The 25,474-nt window shown below is 55.8% G+C and overlaps 1 protein-coding gene across 2 annotated transcripts in view; it reads right to left on the reverse strand.

The window, feature by feature from the left end:
• SLC39A4 (solute carrier family 39 member 4) overlaps positions 1-25,474 on the reverse strand; it is a 58,994-nt gene that overhangs the window by 14,161 nt on the left and 19,359 nt on the right. The window contains exons 6-7 of one of the 2 annotated variants that reach the window (XM_075580883.1): positions 19,741-19,890; positions 6,170-6,277 (exon numbers count right to left, since the gene is read on the reverse strand). In XM_075580883.1, coding sequence (XP_075436998.1) covers positions 6,170-6,277; positions 19,741-19,890 — 258 coding nt within the window. Of the gene's footprint in view, positions 1-2,710; positions 2,729-6,169; positions 6,278-19,740; positions 19,891-25,474 lie in introns of those variants that run through there. The other variant, XM_075580884.1, reaches the window with a different exon arrangement.

The following is a 25,474-nucleotide window of genomic DNA, read 5'->3' on the forward strand; positions in this document are numbered from 1 at the left end:
CACACTTCCCGTCCTTCCTTCTCCTCACACCTCCCGTCCTTCCTTCTCCTCACACCTCCCGTCCTTCCTTCTCCTCACACCTCCCGTCCTTCTTTCTCCTCACACCTCCCGTCCTTCCTTCTCCTCACACTTCCCATCCTTCCTTCTCCTCACACCTCCCGTCCTTCCTTCTCCTCACACCTCCCGTCCTTCTTTCTCCTCACACCTCCCGTCCTTCCTTCTCCTCACACTTCCCATCCTTCCTTCTCCTCACACCTCTTGTCCTTCCTTCTCCTCACACCTCCCGTCCCTTCTCCTCACACCTCCCGTCCTTCCTTCTCCTCACACCTCCCGTCCTTCCTTCTCCTCACACTTCCCATCCTTCCTTCTCCTCACACCTCCCGTCCTTCCTTCTCCTCACACCTCCCGTCCTTCCTTCTCCTCACACCTCCCGTCCTTCCTTCTCCTCACACCTCTCGTCCTTCCTTCTCCTCACACCTCCCGTCCTTCCTTCTCCTCACACCTCCCGTCCTTCCTTCTCCTCACACCTCCCGTCCTTCCTTCTCCTCACACCTCCCGTCCTTCCTTCTCCTCACACCTCCCGTCCTTCCTTCTCCTCACACCTCCCGTCCTTCCTTCTCCTCACACCTCCCGTCCTTCCTTCTCCTCACACCTCCCGTCCTTCCTTCTCCTCACACCTCCCGTCCTTCCTTCTCCTCACACCTCTCGTCCTTCCTTCTCCTCACACCTCCCGTCCTTCCTTCTCCTCACACCTCCCGTCCTTCCTTCTCCTCACACCTCTTGTCCTTCCTTCTCCTCACACCTCTTGTCCTTCCTTCTCCTCACACCTCCCGTCCTTCCTTCTCCTCACACCTCCCGTCCCTTCTCCTCACACCTCCCGTCCTTCCTTCTCCTCACACCTCCTATCCTTCCTTCTCCTCACACCTCCCATCCTTCCTTCTCCTCACACCTCCCATCCTTCCTTCTTCTCACACCTCCTATCCTTCCTTCTCCTCACACCTCCCGTCCTTCCTTCTCCTCACACCTCCCGTCCTTCCTTCTCCTCACACCTCCCGTCCTTCCTTCTCCTCACACCTCCCGTCCTTCCTTCTCCTCACACCTCCCGTCCTCCCTTCTCCTCACACCTCCCGTCCTTCCTTCTCCTCACACCTCCTATCCTTCCTTCTCCTCACACCTCCCGTCCTTCCTTCTCCTCAAGCCTCCCGTCCTTCCTTCTCCTCACACCTCCCGTCCTTCCTTCTCCTCAAGCCTCCCGTCCTTCCTTCTCCTCACACCTCCTATCCTTCCTTCTCCTCACACCTCCCGTCCTTCCTTCTCCTCACACCTCCCGTCCTTCCTTCTCCTCACACCTCCCGTCCTTCCTTCTCCTCACACCTCCTATCCTTCCTTCTCCTCACACCTCCCGTCCTTCCTTCTTCTACTTCTCATCCTTCCTTCTCCTCACACCTCCTGTCCTCCCTTCTCCTCACACCTCCCATCCTTTCTTCTCCTCACAACTCCCGTCCTCCCTTCTCCTCACACCTCCCATCCTTCCTTCTTCTACTTCTCATCCTTCCTTCTCCTCACACCTCCCATCCCTTCTCCTCACACCTCCCATCCTTCCTTCTCCTCACCCTTCCCATCATTCATTCTCCTCACACCTCCCATCCTTCCTTCTCCTCACACCTCCTGTCCTTCCTTCTTCTACTTCTCATCCTTCCTTCTCCTCAGACCTCCCATCCTTCCTTCTTCTCACCCTTCCTATCCTTCCTTCTCCCACTTCCCAGCCATCCTTTTCCTCCCACTTCCCATCTTTCCATCTCTTACAATTTCCAATCCTTCCTTATCCTCACACTTGCCATCCTTCCTTTTCCTCACACTTCCCATCCCTCTTTCTTCCACTTCTCATCCTTCCTTCTCATGCTTTCCATCCTTCTTTCTCTTTACCCTTACTATTGTTTCTTCTCCTCACACCTCACACCCTTCCTACTTATCACCCTTCCCATCCTTCCTTCTCCTCACACCCCATCCTTCCTTCTCCTCACACCTCTCATCCTTCCTTCTCTTCACCATTCCCATCCTTCCTTCACCTCATACTTCCCATCCTTCCTTCTCCTCACACCTCCCATCCTTCCTTCTCCTCACACCTCCCATCCTTCCTTCTCCTCACACTTCCCATCCTTCCTTCTCCTCACATCTCCCTTTCTTCATTCTCTTCCCACTTCCCATCCTTCCTTCACCACATACCTCCCATCCTTCCTTCTCCTCACACCTCTCATCCTTCCTTCTCTTCACCATTCCCATCCTTCCTTCACCTCATACTTCCCATCCTTCCTTCTCCTCACACCTCCAATCCTTCCTTCTCCTCACACCTCCCATCCTTCCTTCTCCTCACACTTCCCATCCTTCCTTCTCCTCACATCTCCCTTTCTTCATTCTCTTCCCACTTCCCATCCTTCCTTCACCACATACCTCCCATCCTTCCTTCTCCTCACACCTCCCATCCCATCCTTCCTTCTTTTCCCACATGCCATCATCTCTTTGATTAAGTGGTGAGTACATTGTGGGTGCTATATAAAGACATACATATGGATATAGCTCTATTTGTGAAAACTAAGCCCATGGCGACCATAGTGATGACATTGGTGGGTTGCAATGTGACACTTCCTGATCCTGGATCACAGAACCAGCAAATGTCCTCCCATAATGGGATTGGAGGTGTCTCTCTTACCAGGTCGGCCTGGGACTCAGACTGGAAGGTGTCTCTCTTACCAGGTCGGCCTGGGACTCAGACTGGGAGGTGTCTCCCTTACCAGGTCGGCCTGGGACTCAGACTGGGAGGTGTCTCTTACCAGGTCGGCCTGGGACTCACACTGGGAGGTGTCTCTCTTACTAGGTCGGCCTGGGACTCAGACTGGGAGGTGTCTCTTACCAGGTCGGCCTGGGACTCACACTGGGAGGTGTCTCTCTTACCAGGTCGGCCTGGGACTCACACTGGGAGGTGTCTCTCTTACCAGGTCAGCCTGGGACTCACACTGGGAGGTGTCTCTCTTACCGGGCCAGCCTGGGACTCAGACTGGGAGGTGTCTCTCTTACCAGGCCGGCCTGGGACTCAGACTGGGAGGTGTCTCTTACCAGGCCGTCCTGGGACTCAGACTGGGAGGTGTCTCTCTTACCAGGTCGGCCTGGGACTCACACTGGGAGGTGTCTCTCTTACCAGGTCGGCCTGGGACTCAGACTGGGAGGTGTCTCTCTTACCGGGCCAGCCTGGGACTCACACTGGGAGGTGTCTCTTACCAGGCCGGCCTGGGACTCAGACTGGGAGGTGTCTCTCTTACCAGGCCGGCCTGGGACTCACACTGGGAGGTGTCTCTCTTACCAGGTCGGCCTGGGACTCAGACTGGGAGGTGTCTCTCTTACTGGGCCGGCCTGGGACTCAGACTGGGAGGTGTCTCTTACCAGGTCGGCCTGGGACTCAGACTGGGAGGTGTCTCTCTTACCAGGTCGGCCTGGGACTCAGACTGGGAGGTGTCTCTCTTACCAGGCCGGGCTGGGACTCACACTGGGAGGTGTCTCTCTTACCAGGTCGGCCTGGGACTCAGACTGGGAGGTGTCTCTCTTACCGGGCCGGCCTGGGACTCACACTGGGAGGTGTCTCTTACCAGGTCGGCCTGGGACTCAGACTGGGAGGTGTCTCTCTTATCGGGCCGGCCTGGGACTCAGACTGGGAGGTGTCTCTCTTACCAGGTCGGCCTGGGACTCAGACTGGGAGGTGTCTCTCTTACCGGGCCGGCCTGGGACTCACACTGGGAGGTGTCTCTCTTACCAGGTCGGCCTGGGACTCACACTGGGAGGTGTCTCTCTTACCAGGCCGGCCTGGGACTCAGACTGGGAGGTGTCTCTCTTACCAGGTCGGCCTGGGACTCAGACTGGGAGGTGTCTCTTACCAGGTCGGCCTGGGACTCAGACTGGGAGGTGTCTCTCTTACCAGGTCGGCCTGGGACTCACACTGGGAGGTGTCTCTCTTACCAGGTCGGCCTGGGACTCAGACTGGGAGGTGTCTCTCTTACCAGGTCGGCCTGGGACTCACACTGGGAGGTGTCTCTCTTACCAGGTCGGCCTGGGACTCAGACTGGGAGGTGTCTCTGTTACCAGGTCAGCCTGTGACTCACACTGGGAGGTGTCTCTCTTACCAGGTCGGCCTGGGACTCACACTGGGAGGTGTCTCTTACCAGGTCGGCCTGGGACTCAGACTGGGAGGTGTCTCTCTTACCGGGCCGGCCTGGGACTCAGACTGGGAGGTGTCTCTGTTACCAGGTCGGCCTGGGACTCACACTGGGAGGTGTCTCTCTTACCAGGTCGGCCTGGGACTCACACTGGGAGGTGTCTCTCTTACCAGGTCGGCCTGGGACTCACACTGGGAGGTGTCTCTCTTACCAGGTCGGCCTGGGACTCACACTGGGAGGTGTCTCTCTTACCGGGCCGGCCTGGGACTCACACTGGGAGGTGTCTCTCTTACCAGGTCGGCCTGGGACTCACACTGGGAGGTGTCTCTCTTACCGGGCCGGCCTGGGACTCAGACTGGGAGGTGTCTCTTACCAGGCCGGCCTGGGACTCACACTGGGAGGTGTCTCTCTTACCAGGTCGGCCTGGGACTCACACTGGGAGGTGTCTCTCTTACCAGGTCGGCCTGGGACTCACACTGGGAGGTGTCTCTCTTACCAGGTCGGCCTGGGACTCAGACTGGGAGGTGTCTCTCTTACCAGGTCGGCCTGGGACTCAGACTGGGAGGTGTCTCTCTTACCAGGCCGGCCTGGGACTCACACTGGGAGGTGTCTCTCTTACCAGGTCGGCCTGGGACTCAGACTGGGAGGTGTCTCTCTTACCAGGCCGGCCTGGGACTCAGACTGGGAGGTGTCTCTCTTACCGGGCCGGCCTGGGACTCAGACTGGGAGGTGTCTCTCTTACCGGGCCGGCCTGGGACTCACACTGGGAGGTCTCTCTCTTACCAGGTCGGCCTGGGACTCAGACTGGGAGGTGTCTCTCTTACCAGGTCGGCCTGGGACTCACACTGGGAGGTGTCTCTTACCAGGCCGGCCTGGGACTCACACTGGGAGGTGTCTCTCTTACCAGGTCGGCCTGGGACTCAGACTGGGAGGTGTCTCTCTTACCAGGCCGGCCTGGGACTCACACTGGGAGGTGTCTCTCTTACCAGGTCGGCCTGGGACTCAGACTGGGAGGTGTCTCTCTTACCAGGTCGGCCTGGGACTCAGACTGGGAGGTGTCTCTCTTACCAGGTCGGCCTGGGACTCACACTGGGAGGTGTCTCTTACCAGGTCGGCCTGGGACTCACACTGGGAGGTGTCTCTCTTACCAGGTCGGCCTGGGACTCAGACTGGGAGGTGTCTCTCTTACCAGGTCGGCCTGGGACTCACACTGGGAGGTGTCTCTCTTACCAGGTCGGCCTGGGACTCACACTGGGAGGTGTCTCTCTTACCAGGTCGGCCTGGGACTCACACTGGGAGGTGTCTCTCTTACCAGGTCGGCCTGGGACTCACACTGGGAGGTGTCTCTTACCAGGTCGGCCTGGGACTCACACTGGGAGGTGTCTCTCTTACCAGGTCGGCCTGGGACTCACACTGGGAGGTGTCTCTCTTACCAGGTCGGCCTGGGACTCACACTGGGAGGTGTCTCTCTTACCAGGTCGGCCTGGGACTCACACTGGGAGGTGTCTCTTACCAGGTCGGCCTGGGACTCACACTGGGAGGTGTCTCTCTTACCAGGTCGGCCTGGGACTCACACTGGGAGGTGTCTCTCTTACCAGGTCGGCCTGGGACTCACACTGGGAGGTGTCTCTCTTACCAGGTCGGCCTGGGACTCAGACTGGGAGGTGTCTCTCTTACCAGGTCGGCCTGGGACTCACACTGGGAGGTGTCTCTCTTACCAGGTCGGCCTGGGACTCAGACTGGGAGGTGTCTCTCTTACCAGGTCGGCCTGGGACTCACACTGGGAGGTGTCTCTCTTACCAGGTCGGCCTGGGACTCACACTGGGAGGTGTCTCTCTTACCAGGCCGGCCTGGGACTCACACTGGGAGGTGTCTCTCTTACCAGGTCGGCCTGGGACTCACACTGGGAGGTGTCTCTCTTACCAGGTCGGCCTGGGACTCACACTGGGAGGTGTCTCTCTTACCAGGTCGGCCTGGGACTCAGACTGACGCTGCTTCTTCTTCTGCTCCTCGTGGTAGTTCTGCAGGGACACGCCATGATCATGTCCGTGGTTGGTGTGGTCACATTCCTCCTGTGGCACAAACCCATGTTAGACTTGTGTGACTTCCCCGCACCCTGCAGTCTGGCAGGAGACTGCCTCTTCTCTCAGACTTGTCCCTTAACCTCACGAGACCAGCCCTTTCCATTTGTGTAACGGTCTCAAGCAGAATAAGGTCAATCTCACGCTGACGGGCAACCCTGAGACAGTCGTAAACACCGCCACATTGCATCATAACTCCACCCATTGCATAACTCCGCCCCTATGCATCATAAATTCGCCACATTGCATCATAAATTAGCCAGATTGCATCATAACTCCGCCCCATTGCAGCATAACCGCCCACTGCAGCATAACTCCGCCCATTGCAGTATAACTCCGCCCATTGCATAACTCCGCCCCTATGCATCATAAATTCGCCACAATGCATCATAAATTAGCCAGATTGCATCATAACTCCGCCCCATTGCAGCATAACTCCGCCCATTGCAGCATAACTCCGCCCATTGCAGTATAACTCCGCCCATTGCAATATAACTCCGCCACATTGCAGCATAACTCCACCCCCTTGCAGCATAACCCCGCCCCATTGCAGCATAACTCCGCCCCATTGCAACATAACTCTGCCCCCTTGCAGCATAACTCCGCCCCCTTGCAACATAACTCCGCCACATTGCAGCATAACTCCACCCCCTTGCAGAATAACTCCGCCCCATTGCAGCATAACTCCGCCCCATTGCAGCATAACTCCACCCCCTTGCAGCATAACCCCACCCCATTGCAGCATAACTCCACCCTATTGCAGCATAACTCCGCCCCATTGCATCATAAGTCTGCCAAGGTTCAGTAAAGTATCCGGCCGCTCCTCCTTCTCTTACCTTGCACCCCAAAACTGGAACAACCTACCGGAGACTCTCACTTCCTCCATCAGGCTAAGCTCTTTAATAACTAAAGCTGTCTCACATTTTAATCTGGTCTGTAACTGTTACATTCGCCTATAATATATATTATCTGTAACTGTTACATACACCTACAATATATATCACCTGTAACTGTTACATACGCCTATAATATATATTATCTGTAACTGTTACATACACCTACAATATATATCACCTGTAACTGTTACATACGCCTATAATATATATTATCTGTAACTGTTACATACACCTACAATATATATCACCTGTAACTGTTACATATGCCTATAATATATATCACCTGTAACTGTTACATACGCCTATAATATATATTATCTGTAACTGTTACATACGCCTATAATATATATCACCTGTAACTGTTAATACGCCTATAATATATATTACCTGTAACTGTTACATACGCCTATAATATATATCACCTGTAACTGTTACACACGCCTATAATATATATTAACTGTAACTGTTACATACGCCTATAATATATATCACCTGTAACTGTTACATACGCCTATAATATATATTACCTGTAACTGTTACATACGCCTATAATATATATTACCTGTAACTGTTACATACGCCTATAATATATATTATCTGTAACTGTTACATACGCCTATAATATATATTACCTGTAACTGTTACACACGCCTATAATATATATCACCTGTAACTGTTACATACGCCTATAATATATATTACCTGTAACTGTTACACACGCCTATAATATATATTATCTGTAACTGTTACATACACCTAGAATATATATTACCTGTAACTGTTACATACGCCTATAATATATACAGGCATACCCCGGTTTAAGGACACTCACTTTAAGTACACTCGCGAGTAAGTACATAGCGCCCAATATGTAAACGGCAGCTCACGCATGCGCCTGTCAGCACGTCCTGAACAGCAATACTGTCTCCAAAACTGTACCGAAGCTGTGCGAAGCGGGGAGACTATAGAGCCTGTTACAGATGCGTTATTTACATCAGTTATGCACGTATATGATGATTGCAGTACAGTACATGCATCGATAAGTGGGAAAAGGTAGTGCTTCACATTAAGTACATTTTCACTTTACATACATGCTCCGGTCCCATTGCGTACGTTAATGCGGGGTATGCCTGTATTATCTGTAACTGTTACATACGCCTATAATATATATTATCTGTAACTGTTACATACGCCTATAATATATATTACCTGTAACTGTTACATACGCCTATAATATATATTATCTGTAACTGTGCATGCGCCTATAATATATATTATCTGTGACTGTTACATACGTCTATAATATATATTACCTGTTACTGTTACATACGCCTATAATATATATTGCTTTAAAGAGAGTAAAACCGCTCATCCATTTAATTTGTGGTTAATATTCTGATAAGCAGGTACTCAGAAGGGATAGATATATCTGCGTTTAACAGTGTTGATCAAAGAGATGAGAAAAGTATCCCCATAGCACCCGGCCCTCACTGCTGTATATAATTACTCTAGACAACAGTAGTCCAGTATGCACAATTACCTATTTCAACAAATGTATAGGGGGTTGGTAACCCTTGTACCGAAAAGTCCAATGAAAATAACAAAGTTTTATTTGTCTAAATACTTATTAAAAACACACATATATACATCATTCAAAAACTATTAAAATACTCCTTCAGAGGTGGCTTATAGGGTTAGTGGTAGTTCAGTAAACTATCTGTCATAGATAGGAACTCCAATAGCCTTCTTGCATACATTATAACAGATCAGTGGTTTTTATCAGGCTGCATATTATGGAGATTTAGGCAACGTGTCCCCCTTTAAATAGGTGAATTCCGGTGATGGTGTAACTACCATACATGTATTTCTTGCCAACTACACATCCCTATATTGGTGCTATGTTCTCTATCAGAGTATATAGGCAGGTAGGTAAGAGGGTGACAGAGCAGCTGAAAGTGCAGCTTATCAATATTCCCTGTGCGAGTGTAGCAACAAAATAGCGTGTATTGCAATAGTAACTAGCATGCATTCAGGGACAGAGAACAGAAGGCTACAAAGTGTAATGCAGCCCCCGAGATGCTGCGTGATCGCAGCTAGACTTGCACTGAGTCTATGTCAGGACTAAGTGCATGATACAAGCCTGTCTTCTCCGTGCAGCTAACCACTGAGTTCCGCCACCTCTGATGACGTCAGCGAGTGACGCCTATTCCCGACGACCGTTTCACGTAAGGCTACGCTTCTTCAGGGGTAGAGGGGTATTTTAATAGTTTTTGAATGATGTATATATGTGTGTTTTTAATAAGTATTTAAACAAATAAAACTTTGTTATTTTCATTGGACTTTTCGGTACAAGGGTTACTAACCCCCTATACATTTGTTGAAATAGGTAATTGTGCCTACTGGACTACTGTTGTCTATAATATATATTACCTGTAACTGTGCATGCGCCTATAATATATATTACCTGTAACTGTTACATACGCCTATAATATATATTACCTGTAACTGTTACATACGCCTATAATATATATCATCTGTAACCGTTACATACGCCTATAACATATATTATCTGTAACTGTTACATACGCCTATAATTTATATTACCTGTAACTGTTACACACGCCTATCATATATATTATCTGTAACTGTTACATACGCCTATAATATATATTACCTGTAACTGTTACATACGCCTATAATATATATTACCTGTAACTGTTACATACGCCTATAATATATATTATCTGTAACTGTTACATACGCCTATAATATATATTACCTGTAACTGTTACATACGCCTATAATATATATCACCTGTAACTGTTACATACGCCTATAATATATATTATCTGTAACTGTTACACACGCCTATAATATATATTATCTGTAACTCTTACACACGCCTATAATATATATTATCTGTAACTGTTACATACGCCTATAATATATATTATCTGTAACTGTTACATACGCCATAATATATATTATCTGTAACTGTTACATACTGTACGCCTATAATATATATTATCTGTAACTGTTACATACGCCTATAATATATATTATCTGTAACTGTTACATACGCTTATAATATATATTACCTGTAACTGTTACATACACCTATAATATATATTATCTGTAACTCTTACATACGCCTATAAAATATATTATCTGTAACTGTTACATACGCCTATAATATATATTACCTGTAACTGTTACATGCGCCTATTATATTTATTATCTGTAACTGTTACATACGCCTATAATATATATTATCTGTAACTGTTACATACGCCTATAATATATATTACCTGTAACTGTTACATACGCCTATAATATATATTACCTGTAACTGTTACACACGCCTATAATATATATTATCTGTAACTGTTACACACGCCTATAATATATATTATCTGTAACTGTTACATACGCCTATAATATATATTATCTGTAACTGTTACATACGCCTGTAATATATATTACCTGTAACTGTTACATACGCCTATAATATATATTATCTGTAACTGTTACATACGCCTATAATATATATTATCTGTAACTGTTACATACGCCTATAATATATATTACCTGTAACTGTTACATATGCCTATAATATATATTATCTGTAACTGTTACATACGCCTATAATATATATTATCTGTAACTGTTACATACGCCCATAATATATATTATCTGTAACTGTTACATACGCCTATAATATATATTATCTGTAACCGTGCACGCAATGTCTTGTATATAACGTATACCCTGCTCATTATGTAACTGTATTTTTAACCAGGTATTATTTGTCTTACTCTGTGCCCAGGACATACTTGTGTAACCCAGGTCCCCCCTCTGGGCTCCCAAGGTCCCCCTTACTTCCATGGGTTGCGCGGTGGGCAGCAGAGCTGTGCGCGTGCTCGCGGTGAGTGCCGGTAGTGGTGCCGGGAACGCGCAGGCGAGTGCATCGTTTGAGACTACCGGCGACTCCCTTAACAGGGTGCCGACATTTTGACTATGTTCGCGCATGTGCAGTGTCACGCATGCGCAGGAAGGGCTGCAAGGCAGACACTAGCCGGAGAGGGCTCCATGGGGACTACAGACCCCAGCATGCACAGGGCTGCAGGACCAAGTGACACACAACAGCCAATAGGGCTGCAGCATTCCCCTGCTCTGGGAATTGATACTTTTCGTGCGTTGGCAGCCATGCGAGTCAGAGCTGGGACAAGGAAGGGGTAGGTTGTGTGTGCAGGGGTCTGTGGCTCCTGCACTAGGCCAGAAACTCCCATTAGGCCCCAGCTAGGCCCCGACCCCCTGCAGCTTGTGGTTGCTGCAGGGATGGGCCCACAGATAGGGACACTGCCCTGTAGTACCAGAGTGAGGGACACAGACAGGACACGGAGGTCTCCTGTTCACAGGTGATCAGGGACCAGACACCTGCAACAAAGAAACACTGCATACGGTGGTACAATCCATGCGGGACTCACCCACCTTAGAGGTGGAGGCTCCGCCAACATCGCTGGGATCAGTGGATCCGCTTCCCCTTCTGGCCATACCCGGGTGCAGGAACACCTGGACAGGTACTCCAAGTGCACCAACTGTACACACATTAGTGGGGCAGCGCTGTGTCACACTTTGGGTGGGTTATCTCTGTATACACCAGGGTGGTTGGGTGTCCAGGGACACTGCAGTACTTTGGGGTGACCACTACAGGGGTGTGGACACGGTGTTGGGAACACGGTGAGGGGTTACGGTCCTGCGAGGCCTGGTGCGTAGCTGTAACCATTATTTATCGCTCTATAGTAAACGTGTTCTGCGTGACCCAGTGTGTGCTCGTTATTATGTGTCCGGTAACGGGGTTATTCTACATATAGAATCCCGTACAGGTGGAGGCGCTACCGAGCACCGATCCAGGTGCGCCCCAGGTTCCAAGCAGCGGAGGCTCAGGACTCTTGTGAGCCACAGGTATTGCACCACACATACGCGGCAGCTACACATGATACACATCTCCCAAGAGGGTGGGGGAAAGTGTGTTACACGTGAAAACGAGAGGTAACTCTCAATGTATTACTTCCTGGTAACAACATGTTATAAATAAATAAACATTGCATCATAACTCCGTCTCTATTGGAACGGTGTTTCCCCCACCCGGAGGGAGATTTGGCCATTACTGTAAGTGTGGTGCATGATACCTGCTGGTAACAGGAGGGCTGAGTTGTCCGCCGATGGTAGTGGGGACACAGGACCAGGCTTCTGGGGTACATTACACATGTGGTTCTCTAGCAGTGCAGCGCCTCCATCTGCTGCAGACTCCAGGAAGGTGAAGATGATCTCCTGCAGTAGAACTATCACCTCTCCCCCCAGTAAGATCACACACTAGGCGGGAGCATAACAACAGGAACGGTTTATTCTCTTTGTCTGGGCAGTACAGGAACAAGGCAGGTCTCTGCCCACTGCAGTCTCTGGGATGGTCAACTTGAGGATGGTCCCTGGACTACCACTACAGGCCGGGGTCCCTGCAGATGTCCTGGCTCTTCGCTGGCCCTCTAGCAGGACCAGGGGTATAGGGTATCACTCACTTTCCCCCAAGGGTAAGAGGAGCAGGGTAGGCCAATCTCTAGGCAATCCTGTGTGATTCCTGCCACCTTCAAGTGGAGAGAGGCAGTACTAAATCTGGGGCGGCACTGCCCCTAAGTACAGCCAGGAGGAGGGCACCAGGTCTGTCCCATGATTGGTCATGCTCAAGCCTGATGTTACCGCCTCCCACTGTCACTCCAGTGTGCACCCAGGAGGGGGAAACCTCATGTTGACTACTGGCAGCCTGATTCTACCAGGGCTTACTGCCAGGAGTAGGGCAGGTTAGTAGCCAAAGGTGGCATGGCAACACCTGGAAAAGCATTGTATAAATAAACATTGCATCATGTCTTCCCCATTGCAACATAACTCCGCCCCATTGCAACATAACTCCGCCCCATTGCAACATAACTCTGCCCCATTGCAAGATAACCCCGACCCATTGCAACATAACTCTGCCCCATTGCAACATAACTCCGCCCCATTGCAACATAACTCCGCCCCATTGCAACATAACTCCGCCCCATTGCAACATAACTCCGCCCCATTGCAACATAATTCTGCCCCATTGCAACATAACTCCGCCCCATTGCAACATAACTCTTCCCCATTGCAACATAACTCCGCCCCATTGCAACATAACTCCGCCCCATTGCAACATAACTCCGCCACATTGCAACATACCTCCGCCACATTGCATCATAACTCCGCCCCATTGCATCATAACTCCGCCCCATTGCATCATAACTCCGCCCCATTGAATCATACCTCCGCCCCTGGCACACTGGACTTCCTGCTTTGGAGGTGAGAAGGGGTCTAATGCACAGGAGTGGGGGGACACTTGACAGCTCTGCAAGACTTCCTCACAAGAAGACCACCTCTCATTGGGGGGGCAGTGTCACTCATTGGGGGGCAGTGTCACTCATTGGGGGGCATTGTCACTCATTGGGGGAGGCAGTGTCAGTCATTGGGAGGGCAGTGTCAGTCATTGGGAGGGCAGTGTCACTCATTGGGGGGGCAGTGTCAGTCATTGGGGGAGCAGTGTCACTCATTGGGGGGGGCAGTGTCACTCATTGGGGGGGCAGTGTCACTCATTGGGGGGGCAGTGTCACTCATTGGAGGAACATTGTCACTCATTGAGGGGGGCAGTGTCACTCATTGGAGGGCTATTGTCACTCATAGGGGGGGCAGTGTCACTCATTAGGGAGTGTTGCCTCATTAAATGGGGTGTTGTCTCATTAGGGGGGCCGAATCTCATTAGGTGGGCTGTTGCAGGGTACATGCAACTACACACGTGGGTTTCTTTACAAGGCTTATTTATTTAGCCTTAAAAGATATACAGCACACAAAAGAAAAATAGCTTTTCATCAGCAAACAAAAGAAAATGGCTTTTTCTTCAGCAAACCAAACAAAACAGTTTCTCTTTAGCAGACACTCTATATATAAGGTAGCTACCCTTTTTCTATGCAGGGGACAGACAGTTCACAATTCAACTACTTTGCTAATCAGACCTTGTATCAGTAATCTCCTTAGCAGCTTACTCCTCTCTCCTCAACAGCCAGCTCCCATGTGTCTACAGCCTGGGGTTTTAACACACCTTGATTAGGCAGCTGGGTTCCAACTAATTGTCCTGAGGTTCCCAGCTGAAGTTAACCTAGTCAGTGCTGCACTGCAGACTAGACATAGGTTTTCCAGGCATATAGCTGGTGGCTTTTATTTACCCTGTCACATTCCTCCCCTGTTAGTCTGTGGCTGAAGCCCGACCATCCACCCCTTCTCTAGAAAAGAAGTCAGCATTTGCGTTCTCTTTTCCCGGCCTATGCTGTATCTCAAATGAGAAGGGTTGGAGGGCCATATACCACCCAGTCAATCTAGCATTGGAATCCTTCATACTATTTAACCACTTCAGTGGAGCATGATCCATCACCAAAGTAAAATGGACTCCTGCCAGGTAATGCCTCAAAGCCTCGATTGCCCACTTTACTGCGAGGCACTCTTTCTCAATTACTGAGTAGTTTTTTTCCCTTGGGAACAATTTCCTACTCAGGAAAAGGATAGGATGTTCAACTCCCTCAAACTGTTGTGACAACACTGCCCCTAGTCCTATCTCTGATGCATCTGTTTGCACTATAAAAGGGCTGTTGAAGTCTGGGCTTCTAAGGATGGGACCCTCTGATAGACACCTTTTTATGTCCTCAAAGGCTCTCTGACAATCCGTTGACCACACCACTTGTGTAGGGGCACACTTTTTTGTGAGGTCCGTCAAAGGGGCTGCCACTTCCGAATAGTTGGGGATGAACCGCCGGTAGTACCCTGCTAAACCCAGCAGAGAGCGTACCTGCATTTTTGTTTGGGGGGTCGGAACTTCTTTCAGGGCAACTACTTTGTCGGCTAGTGGCCTTACTTTTCCACCTCCCACTGCATACCCTAAGTATTTGGTTTCCTCCTTACCCAGGGCACATTTCTTAGGGTTGGCTGTGAGCCCTGCCTCTCTTAGAGATTTGAGGACCGCTTTCAGCCTATTTAGATGGGCCCGCCAGTGTTTGCTATAAATGACAATGTCATCTAGGTAGGCTGCGGCATAAGTCCTATGGGGCCTCAGTACCTTATCCATGAGTCTCTGAAATGTGGCTGGGGCTCTATGCAGTCCAAATGGCATTGTCACAAACTGGTATAAACCCATGGTAGTGGCAAAGGCTGTTTTGCATTTGGACTTTTCCTCTAAGGGTATTTTCCAGTATCCTTTTGTCAAGTCCAACGTGGATATATATTCCGCGTTACCAAGGGCGTCAATTAATATGTCCACCCTTGGCATCGGATATGCGTCAAACTTGGATACCACATTGACCTTTCGGAGGTCCACACAAAATCTTACCTTCCCATCGGGTTTAGGGACCATAATTAGTGGACTACACCACTCACTGCATGATTCCTCAATCACTCCTAAGTGTAACATTTCTTGTACCTCCTTCTCTACCAGAGCCCTACGACTTTCAGGCAACCTATAAGGAAGGGAACGTACTTTTACCCCAGGTGCTGTCTCGATTGCATGGGAAATTAAGTTAGTTTGTCCTGGTAAGTCAGAAAAAACATCCTGGAATTGTGTAATTATTGCTAACAAGTCCCCTTTTTGTTCAGAGGACAACTGTTTACCCATTGGGATTTTATCGTCACTCACGATATTCTCCCGTGGAGGCTGAGGACCCAAGTCCGTTTCCTCCTCCACCGGGTGGATGAATAGAGACCGCTGCATCCTCCACGGTTTCAGCAAGTTCACATGGTAAATTTGTTTACCCTTCCTGGACCCTGGTTGAGCGATCTCGTAATCCGCATCACCCGTACGGCGGAGTATTTCGAATGGGCCCTACCATTTGGACAGGAGTTTACTCTCGCAACTGGGTAACAATAACATCACCTGGTCTCCTGGGTGAAACACTCTCATGCGAGTATTCTGATTGTAATGTCTCTCCTGACTGTCCTGGGCTGATCTAAGATTCTCCCTGGCAAAATGGCCGACCACATCTAGGCGCTTCCTAAGGTCTAGTACATATTGCAGGGTATTCTTAGAAGGGGACTGCTGTTCCTCCCAGGACTCCTTTAGGAGGTCTAGGATACCCCGGGGTTGGCGGCCATAGAGCAATTCAAATGGAGAGAATCCCGTGGAGGCCTGGGGAACTTCCCGCACTGCAAACAGCAGAAAAGGGAGAAGTTCATCCCAGGCTCTCTTCTCTGAATCTACAAATTTCCTCAGCATCCCTTTTAGAGTTCGGTTAAATCTTTTCACCAATCCGTCAGTCTGTGGTTGGTAGACCGATGTCCGAACAGACTTGACCTCTAGTAACTTTAAGACATCCTGCATCAGTTTAGCCATGAAATTTGTACCTTGGTCTGTCAACATAACCTGGGGAAGTCCAACCCATGAGAACAGTTCCAACAACTTGTTGGCTACTTGCTTCGCCATTGCTGTTCTCAGGGGGAACGCCTCAGGATATCTTGTCGCATAATCAACTATTACAAGGATAAACCTGTGTCCTTTCGCAGAAGGTTCTAGAGGTCCTACCAAGTCTACCCCAATCCTCTCAAAGGGAACTGACACCAAGGGTAGAGGAACCAAAGGGGCTGGTTTTTGTCCTTTTGGACTAGTTAGCTGGCAATCCGGACATGCTGCACATAGCTTAGCAATATCACTATGCATCCCTGGCCAATAGAATCGGGATGAAATACGGTCCAATGTTTTGTCCCTGCCCAGGTGACCACCCCAAGGGACAGTATGGGCTAGAGTGAACACAGATTTAACAAACGCCTTGGGAACCAATATCTGTCTGGTGACCTCCCCTGTTTGTGTCTGCCTATTCACCCTATATAGGATATCCTTTGATAGCTCAAAATGGGGGAATACTATCACCCCCTGTGCATCTAAAATCTGTTCATCAATTTTCACCACCTTGTCATACTGTCTAGCAAGGACTGGGTCTTCCCTTTGCTTCTGGCGAAAGTCAGGGAGGTACAGGTCTGGTAAATCTCCAGGGCCCATATCCCCCTCCCTTTGGCCATCCCCAACCATCACTTGTGACCTCTGACTACTAGAATGGTCACCTTGAGACCCAGATTTCGGCAACCAGTCCTGTTTGTCCAAGCGTCTTTGCTTCCGAGTCTTTTGAACCCGGTGTCTACTGGGAAAAAGGTCTGCCGAGAAGGGGAACAGTTTGCCAGCGTTCTCCTGAGCCCTAGAAGGAGGCTCCTCGTGAAAGACTGGGGCCATTAAGTCAGAAAAGAAAGGCCAGTCCCGAACGAGCACAACGGGGGCAGGGTGCCAAGGAGCGACTCCTACTTCGAGGTAGGCCTCCTGACCTTTAACCTGTAGCCGGATTTTGGCCTTCGGATAGCGTTTTACATCGCCGTGTATACATTCTATGCTCCATGGGGAGTCAAAAGAACACACGTTGGGCGGTAACAGTTCCTGGAGGACCAGAGTTTTCCCAGAGCCCGAATCTACAAGGGCCTGGACGTTTTTTCCCCCAATCAGGGCTGGAAGTAGCCAGGGCTTGTAATTTTCCCCAGTAAAAGCCGAGGCGACGGTTCTGCTGAATGAACAATCCATCAGTGGACAGTCCACATACCGGTGGCCTTTTTCTCCGCAGGCGGAACATGGAGAGGGTTCCCTCGCAGGAGGGGGCTGTGGATAGCGCTCCGCTGGACCGGTTACTGGAGACCAGGCATCTGGTGGGTCCTGTGGGCGACGTCCTCGGAAGTTCCTCTCATTTTGCGACGAGCCGACATCCGGAAGGAGATGAGGGTCTCTGCGGGGACCAGCATTTGGACTCTGTCCTTGCTGGAATGACTGCTCCTTCCGTTGGACTTGGCAGTTCCGTGACGGGCCGTAGGTTCCCCATTGATTTGACCTCCCTCTTTGGGCGTCCGCAAGTGCCGGTGGAGTCGGGTCCAGGACACTCGCCTGCTGCTCAGCCCCAAGGAAGTTCTCCACGAGTCGGACCGCCAAAGCTAGGGTTTCAGCAGCGTGGCATTTTACCCACGAGCGGGCTGAAGGGGGTATTATTTGTAGAAATTGTTCCAAAACCACCTGCTCAAGAATTGCCTCCTCAGTGCACTCCTCGGGTTGTATCCAGCGCATACACAAGTCCAATAATCGCTGAGCGAGGACCCGGGGTCTCATCTTAGCGATGTACTTCATGTTCTGGAACTGCTGCCGGTAGGTCTCTGGGGTCAGACCTAAGCGATCCAGTATGGCGGCTTTTACTTGTCGGTAGTCCATTGCCTGATCTGTAGGGAGGCCCTGATATGAGGCCTGGGCTTCTCCTATGAGGAGCGGGGTCAAAGCAGTTGCCCAGCGATCTGCAGCCCAGCCCTGAGCTTCGGCGACTCTTTCAAATGTCAGTAAAAAAGCCTCTGGATCCTCGTTCGGAGCCATTTTCCTCAGGAGTATCGGGGGTCTGCTTGCCAGTTCTGCACTGGCAGACCCTTGGAATTGGGTCAGCAGCTTGGCAATCCGCTCATCCTGTGCTGCTTGTAGTCTTTCATCTCTCTCCGCTTGCAGGCGGGCCTGCTCCTGCATTAACTGTCCCTGCTGTCTGGTCTGCTCGCACAGAAAGTCTTAAAAAAATTCTTCCATTCTTGTGTGTGTGTGTGTGGCCCTTTAACTGCAGGAGCCTTTTGAAAAAAATCTATCCCACTTCTGACACCATATGTTGCAGGGTACATGCAACTACACACGTGGGTTTCTTGACAAGGCTTATTTATTTAGCCTTAAAAGATATACAGCACACAAAACAAAAATAGCTTTTCATCAGCAAACATAAGAAAATGGCTTTTTCTTCAGCAAACCAAACAAAACAGTTTCTCTTTAGCAGAGAGTCTATATATAAGGTAGCTACCCTTTTTCTATGCAGGGGACAGACAGTTCACAATTCAACTACTTTGCTACTCAGACCTTGTTTCAGTAATCTCCTTAGCAGCTTACTCCTCTCTCCTCAACAGCCAGCTCCCATGTGTCTACAGCCTGGGGTTTTAACACACCTTGATTAGGCAGCTGGGTTCCAACTTATTGCCCTGAGGTTCCCAGCTGAAGTTAACCTAGTCAGTGCTGCACTGCAGACTAGACATAGGTTTTCCAGGCATATAGCTGGTGGCTTTTATTTACCCTGTCACATGGGCCGTGTCTAATTAGTGGGGCCATGTCTCATCAGGGGGGGCGGTGGTGTCTCATTAAAGGGGTGGTGTTTCTTATTAAGGGAGGCGGTGTCTCTCATTAGGTGGGGTTGTCTCCCCTCTCACCCTCTCCCCTGGTCTCTCCCCTCCTCTCTCCTGTTTTCTACCCCCCCCCCTCTCTTCCGGGGTCACCCCTCTCCCCCAGGGTCTCCTTCCCCCACCCACCTCCCTCCTTCTGTCTTCCCTTCTACCCTCTCTCCGGGGGTCTCCCTTCTCCCTGGATCCCACCATATCCCTCCTGGGGTATCTCCACCTCACCTCGGGCTCCATGAGGATACCGAAGAGTTTCTCCATCAGGAAGAAGGCGTAGAGGCCCCCCAAGACCACCAGCAGCTTCCATATATAAGAGCGATCCTCTGCCTCGTGAGAGTGCTCGTCCGCATCACCATGACCGTGCAGACCCAGGAACTGAAGAGACAGCCGGGGGAGAGAGAAGCAGTCGGGTTGAGACAGCCGGGGAGAGAAGCAGTCAATGTCAGACAGCCGGGGAGAGAGGCAGTCTGGGTCAGACAGTCGGGGAGAGAAGCAGTCAGGGTCAGACAGCCGGGGATTGAGGGAGACGATCGGGGGGGGGAGACTGTCATGGAGGGAGACTGTCAGGGAGGGAGACAGTCAGGGAGAGAGATGCCCGGGGAGAGAGATGCCCGGGGAGAGAGACGGCCGGGGAGAAGAGACGGCCGGGGGAGAGAGACGGCCGGGGAGAGAGACGGCCGGGGAGAGAGACGGCCGGGGAGAGAGACGGCCGGGGAGAGAGACGGCCGGGGAGAGAGACGGCCGGGGAGAGAGACGGCCGGGGAGAGAGACGGCCTGGGACAGAGACGGCCGGGGTGGGAGACGGCCGGGGTGGGAGACGGCCGGGGTGGGAGACGGCCGGGGTGGGAGACGGCCGGGGTGGGAGACGGCCGGGGTGGGAGACGGCCGGGGAGAGAGACGGCCTGGGACAGAGACGGCCGGGGTGGGAGACGGCCGGGGTGGGAGACGGCCGGGGTGGGAGACGGCCGGGGTGGGAGACGGCCGGGGAGAGAGACGGCCTGGGACAGAGACGGCCGGGGTGGGAGACGGCCGGGGTGGGAGACGGCCGGGGTGGGAGACGGCCGGTGGAGGGAGACGGCCGGTGGAGGGAGACGGCCGGGGTGGGAGACGGCCGGGGTGGGAGACGGCCGGGGTGGGAGACGGCCGGGGGTGGGAGACGGCCGGTGGAGGGAGATGGCCGGGGTGGGAGACGGCAAGGGGGGGGAGACGGCCGGGGAGAGAGACGGCCGGGGAGAGAGACGGCCGGGGAGAGAGACGGCCGGGGGAGAGAGAGGGCCGGGGGAGAGAGACGGCCGGGGTGGGAGACGGCCGGGGTGGGAGACGGCCGGGGTGGGAGACGGCCGGGGTGGGAGACGGCTGGTGGAGGGAGACGGCCGGTGGAGGGAGACGGCCGGGGTGGGAGACGGCCGGGGTGAGAGACGGCCGGTGGAGGGAGACGGCCGGGGTGGGAGACGGCCGGGGTGGGAGACGGCCGGGGTGGGAGACGTCCGGGGTGAGAGACGGCCGGTGGAGGGAGACGGCCGGGGTGGGAGACAGCCGGGGAGAGAGACGGCCGGTGAAGGGAGACGGCCGGGGTGGGAGACGGCCGGGGTGGGAGACGGCCGGGGTGGGAGACGGCCGGGGTGGGAGACGGCTGGGGTGGGAGACGGCCGGGGTGGGAGACGGCCAGGGAGAGAGACGGCCAGTGAAGGGAGACGGCCGGGGTGGGAGACGGCCAGGGAGAGAGACGGCCGGGGTGGGAGACAGCCGGGGTGGGAGACGGCCGGGGAGAGAGATGGCCAAGGTGGGAGACGGCCGGGGTGGGAGACGTCCGGGGTGAGAGACGGCCGGTGGAGGGAGACGGCCGGGGTGGGAGACAGCCGGGGAGAGAGACGGCCGGTGAAGGGAGACGGCCGGGGTGGGAGACGGCCGGGGTGGGAGACGGCCGGGGGTGGGAGACGGCCGGGGTGGGAGACGGCCGGGGAGAGAGATGGCCAGTGAAGGGAGACGGCCGGGGTGGGAGACGGCCGGTGGAGGGAGACGGCCGGGGTGGGAGACGGCCGGGGAGGGAGACGGCCGGGGTGGGAGACGGCTGGGGTGGGAGACGGCCGGGGTGGGAGACGGCCGGGGTGGGAGACGGCCAGGGTGGGAGACGGCCGGGGTGGGAGACGGCCGGTGGAGGGAGACGGCCGGTGGAGGGAGACGGCCGGGGTGGGAGACGGCCGGGGTGGGAGACGGCCGGGGTGGGAGACGGCCGGGGTGGGAGACGGCCGGGGTGGGAGACGGCCGGTGGAGGGAGATGGCCGGGGTGGGAGACAGCCGGGGAGAGAGACGGCCGGTGAAGGGAGACGGCCGGGGTGGGAGACGGCCGGGGTGGGAGACGGCCGGGGTGGGAGACGGCTGGGGTGGGAGACGGCCGGGGTGGGAGACGGCCAGGGAGAGAGACGGCCAGTGAAGGGAGACGGCCGGGGTGGGAGACGGCCAGGGAGAGAGACGGCCGGGGTGGGAGACAGCCGGGGTGGGAGACGGCCGGGGAGAGAGATGGCCAAGGTGGGAGACGGCCGGGGTGGGAGACGTCCGGGGTGAGAGACGGCCGGTGGAGGGAGACGGCCGGGGTGGGAGACAGCCGGGGAGAGAGACGGCCGGTGAAGGGAGACGGCCGGGGTGGGAGACGGCCGGGGTGGGAGACGGCCGGGGTGGGAGACGGCCGGGGTGGGAGACGGCCGGGGAGAGAGATGGCCAGTGAAGGGAGACGGCCGGGGTGGGAGACGGCCGGTGGAGGGAGACGGCCAAGGTGGGAGACGGCCGGGGTGGGAGACGGCCGGGGTGGGAGACGGCCGGGGTGGGAGACGGCCGGGGAGGGAGACGGCCGGGGTGGGAGACGGCCAGGGAGAGAGACGGCCAGTGAAGGGAGACGGCCGGGGTGGGAGACGGCCAGGGAGAGAGACGGCCGGGGTGGGAGACAGCCGGGGTGGGAGACGGCCGGGGAGAGAGATGGCCAGTGAAGGGAGACGGCCGGGGTGGGAGACGGCCAGGGAGAGAGACGGCCGGGGTGGGAGACAGCCGGGGTGGGAGACGGCCGGGGAGAGAGATGGCCAAGGTGGGAGACGGCCGGGGTGGGAGACGTCCGGGGTGAGAGACGGCCGGTGGAGGGAGACGGCCGGGGGTGGGAGACAGCCGGGGAGAGAGACGGCCGGTGAAGGGAGACGGCCGGGGGTGGGAGACGGCCGGGGTGGGAGACGGCCGGGGTGGGAGACGGCCGGGGTGGGAGACGGCCGGGGAGAGAGATGGCCAGTGAAGGGAGACGGCCGGGGTGGGAGACGGCCGGTGGAGGGAGACGGCCAAGGTGGGAGACGGCCGGGGTGGGAGACGGGCCGGGGTGGGAGACGGCCGGGGTGGGAGACGGCCGGGGAGGGAGACGGCCGGGGTGGGAGACGGCCAGGGAGAGAGACGGCCAGTGAAGGGAGACGGCCGGGTGGGAGACGGCCAGGGAGAGAGACGGCCGGGGGTGGGGAGACAGCCGGGGTGGGAGACGGCCGGGGAGAGAGATGGCCAGTGAAGGGAGACGGCGGGGTGGGAGACGGCCGGTGGAGGGAGACGGCCAAGGTGGGAGACGGCCGGGGTGGGAGACGGCCGGGGTGGGAGACGGCCGGGGTGGGAGACGGCCGGGGAGGGAGACGGCCGGGGTGGGAGACGGCCGGGGAGAGAGACGGCCGGTGGAGAGAGACGGTCGGGGTGGGAGACGGCCGGGGAGGGAGACGGCCGGGGTGGGAGACGGCCGGGGAGGGAGACGGCCGGGGAGGGAGACGGCCGGGGAGAGAGACGGCCGGGGTGGGAGACGGCCGGGGAGGGAGACGGCTGGGGTGGGAGACGGCCGGGGAGAGAGACGGCCGGGGAGGGAGACGGCCGGGGAGGGAGACGGCCGGGGTGGGAGACGGCCGGGGTGGGAGACGGCCGGGGTGGGAGACGGCCAGGGAGAGAGACGGCCGGGGTGGGAGACGGCCGGGGTGGGAGACGGCCGGGGTGGGAGACGGCCAGGGAGAGAGACGGCCGGGGTGGGAGACGGCCGGGGTGAGAGACGGCCGGTGGAGGGAGACGGCCGGGGTGGGAGACGGCCGGGGTGGGAGACGGCCGGGGTGGGAGACGTCCGGGGTGAGAGACGGCCGGTGGAGGGAGACGGCCGGGGTGGGAGACAGCCGGGGAGAGAGACGGCCGGTGAAGGGAGACGGCCAGGGTGGGAGACGGCCGGGGTGGGAGACGGCCGGGGTGGGAGACGGCCGGGGTGGGAGACGGCTGGGGTGGGAGACGGCCGGGGTGGGAGACGGCCAGGGAGAGAGACGGCCAGTGAAGGGAGACGGCCGGGGTGGGAGACGGCCAGGGAGAGAGACGGCCGGGGTGGGAGACAGCCGGGGTGGGAGACGGCCGGGGAGAGAGATGGCCAAGGTGGGAGACGGCCGGGGTGGGAGACGTCCGGGGTGAGAGACGGCCGGTGGAGGGAGACGGCCGGGGTGGGAGACAGCCGGGGAGAGAGACGGCCGGTGAAGGGAGACGGCCGGGGTGGGAGACGGCCGGGGTGGGAGACGGCCGGGGTGGGAGACGGCCGGGGTGGGAGACGGCCGGGGAGAGAGATGGCCAGTGAAGGGAGACGGCCGGGGTGGGAGACGGCCGGTGGAGGGAGACGGCCAAGGTGGGAGACGGCCGGGGTGGGAGACGGCCGGGGTGGGAGACGGCCGGGGTGGGAGACGGCCGGGGAGGGAGACGGCCGGGGTGGGAGACGGCCAGGGAGAGAGACGGCCAGTGAAGGGAGACGGCCGGGGTGGGAGACGGCCAGGGAGAGAGACGGCCGGGGTGGGAGACAGCCGGGGTGGGAGACGGCCGGGGAGAGAGATGGCCAGTGAAGGGAGACGGCCGGGGTGGGAGACGGCCGGTGGAGGGAGACGGCCAAGGTGGGAGACGGCCGGGGTGGGAGACGGCCGGGGTGGGAGACGGCCGGGGTGGGAGACGGCCGGGGAGGGAGACGGCCGGGGTGGGAGACGGCCGGGGAGAGAGACGGCCGGTGGAGAGAGACGGTCGGGGTGGGAGACGGCCGGGGAGGGAGACGGCCGGGGTGGGAGACGGCCGGGGAGGGAGACGGCCGGGGTGGGAGACGGCCGGGGAGGGAGACGGCCGGGGAGAGAGACGGCCGGGGTGGGAGACGGCCGGGGAGGGAGACGGCTGGGGTGGGAGACGGCCGGGGAGAGAGACGGCCGGGGAGGGAGACGGCCGGGGAGGGAGACGGCCGGGGTGGGAGACGGCCGGGGTGGGAGACGGCCGGGGTGGGAGACGGCCAGGGAGAGAGACGGCCGGGGTGGGAGACGGCCGGGGTGGGAGACGGCCGGGGTGGGAGACGGCCAGGGAGAGAGACGGCCGGGGTGGGAGACGGCCGGGGTGGGAGACGGCCAGGGAGAGAGACGGCCGGGGTGGGAGACAGCCGCGGTGGGAGACAGTTGGTGGAGAGAGACGGCCGGGGTGGGAGACGGCCGGTGGAGAGAGACGGCCGGGGTGGGAGACGGCCGGGGTGGGAGACGGCCGGGGTGGGAGACGGCCGGGGTGGGAGACGGCCGGTGGAGAGAGACGGCCGGGGTGGGAGACGGCCGGGGTGGGAGACGGCCGGGGAGGGAGACGGCCGGGGTGGGAGACGGCCGGGGTGGGAGACGGCCGGTGGAGGGAGACGGCCGGGGAGGGAGACGGCCGGGGAGGGAGACGGCCGGGGAGGGAGAGGGCCAAGGTGGGAGACGGCCGGGGTGGGAGACGGCCGGGGTGGGAGACGGCCGGGGAGGGAGACGGCCGGGGTGGGAGACGGCCGGGGTGGGAGACGGCCGGGGTGGGAGACAGCCGGGGAGAGAGACGGCCGGTGAAGGGAGACGGCCGGGGTGGGAGACGGCCGGGGTGGGAGACGGCCGGGGTGGGAGACGGCCGGGGTGGGAGACGGCCGGGGTGG

Source organism: Ascaphus truei, chromosome 2 (genome assembly GCF_040206685.1).
Source record: "Ascaphus truei isolate aAscTru1 chromosome 2, aAscTru1.hap1, whole genome shotgun sequence".
In the NCBI taxonomy this organism is placed as follows: Eukaryota; Metazoa; Chordata; class Amphibia; order Anura; family Ascaphidae; genus Ascaphus; species Ascaphus truei.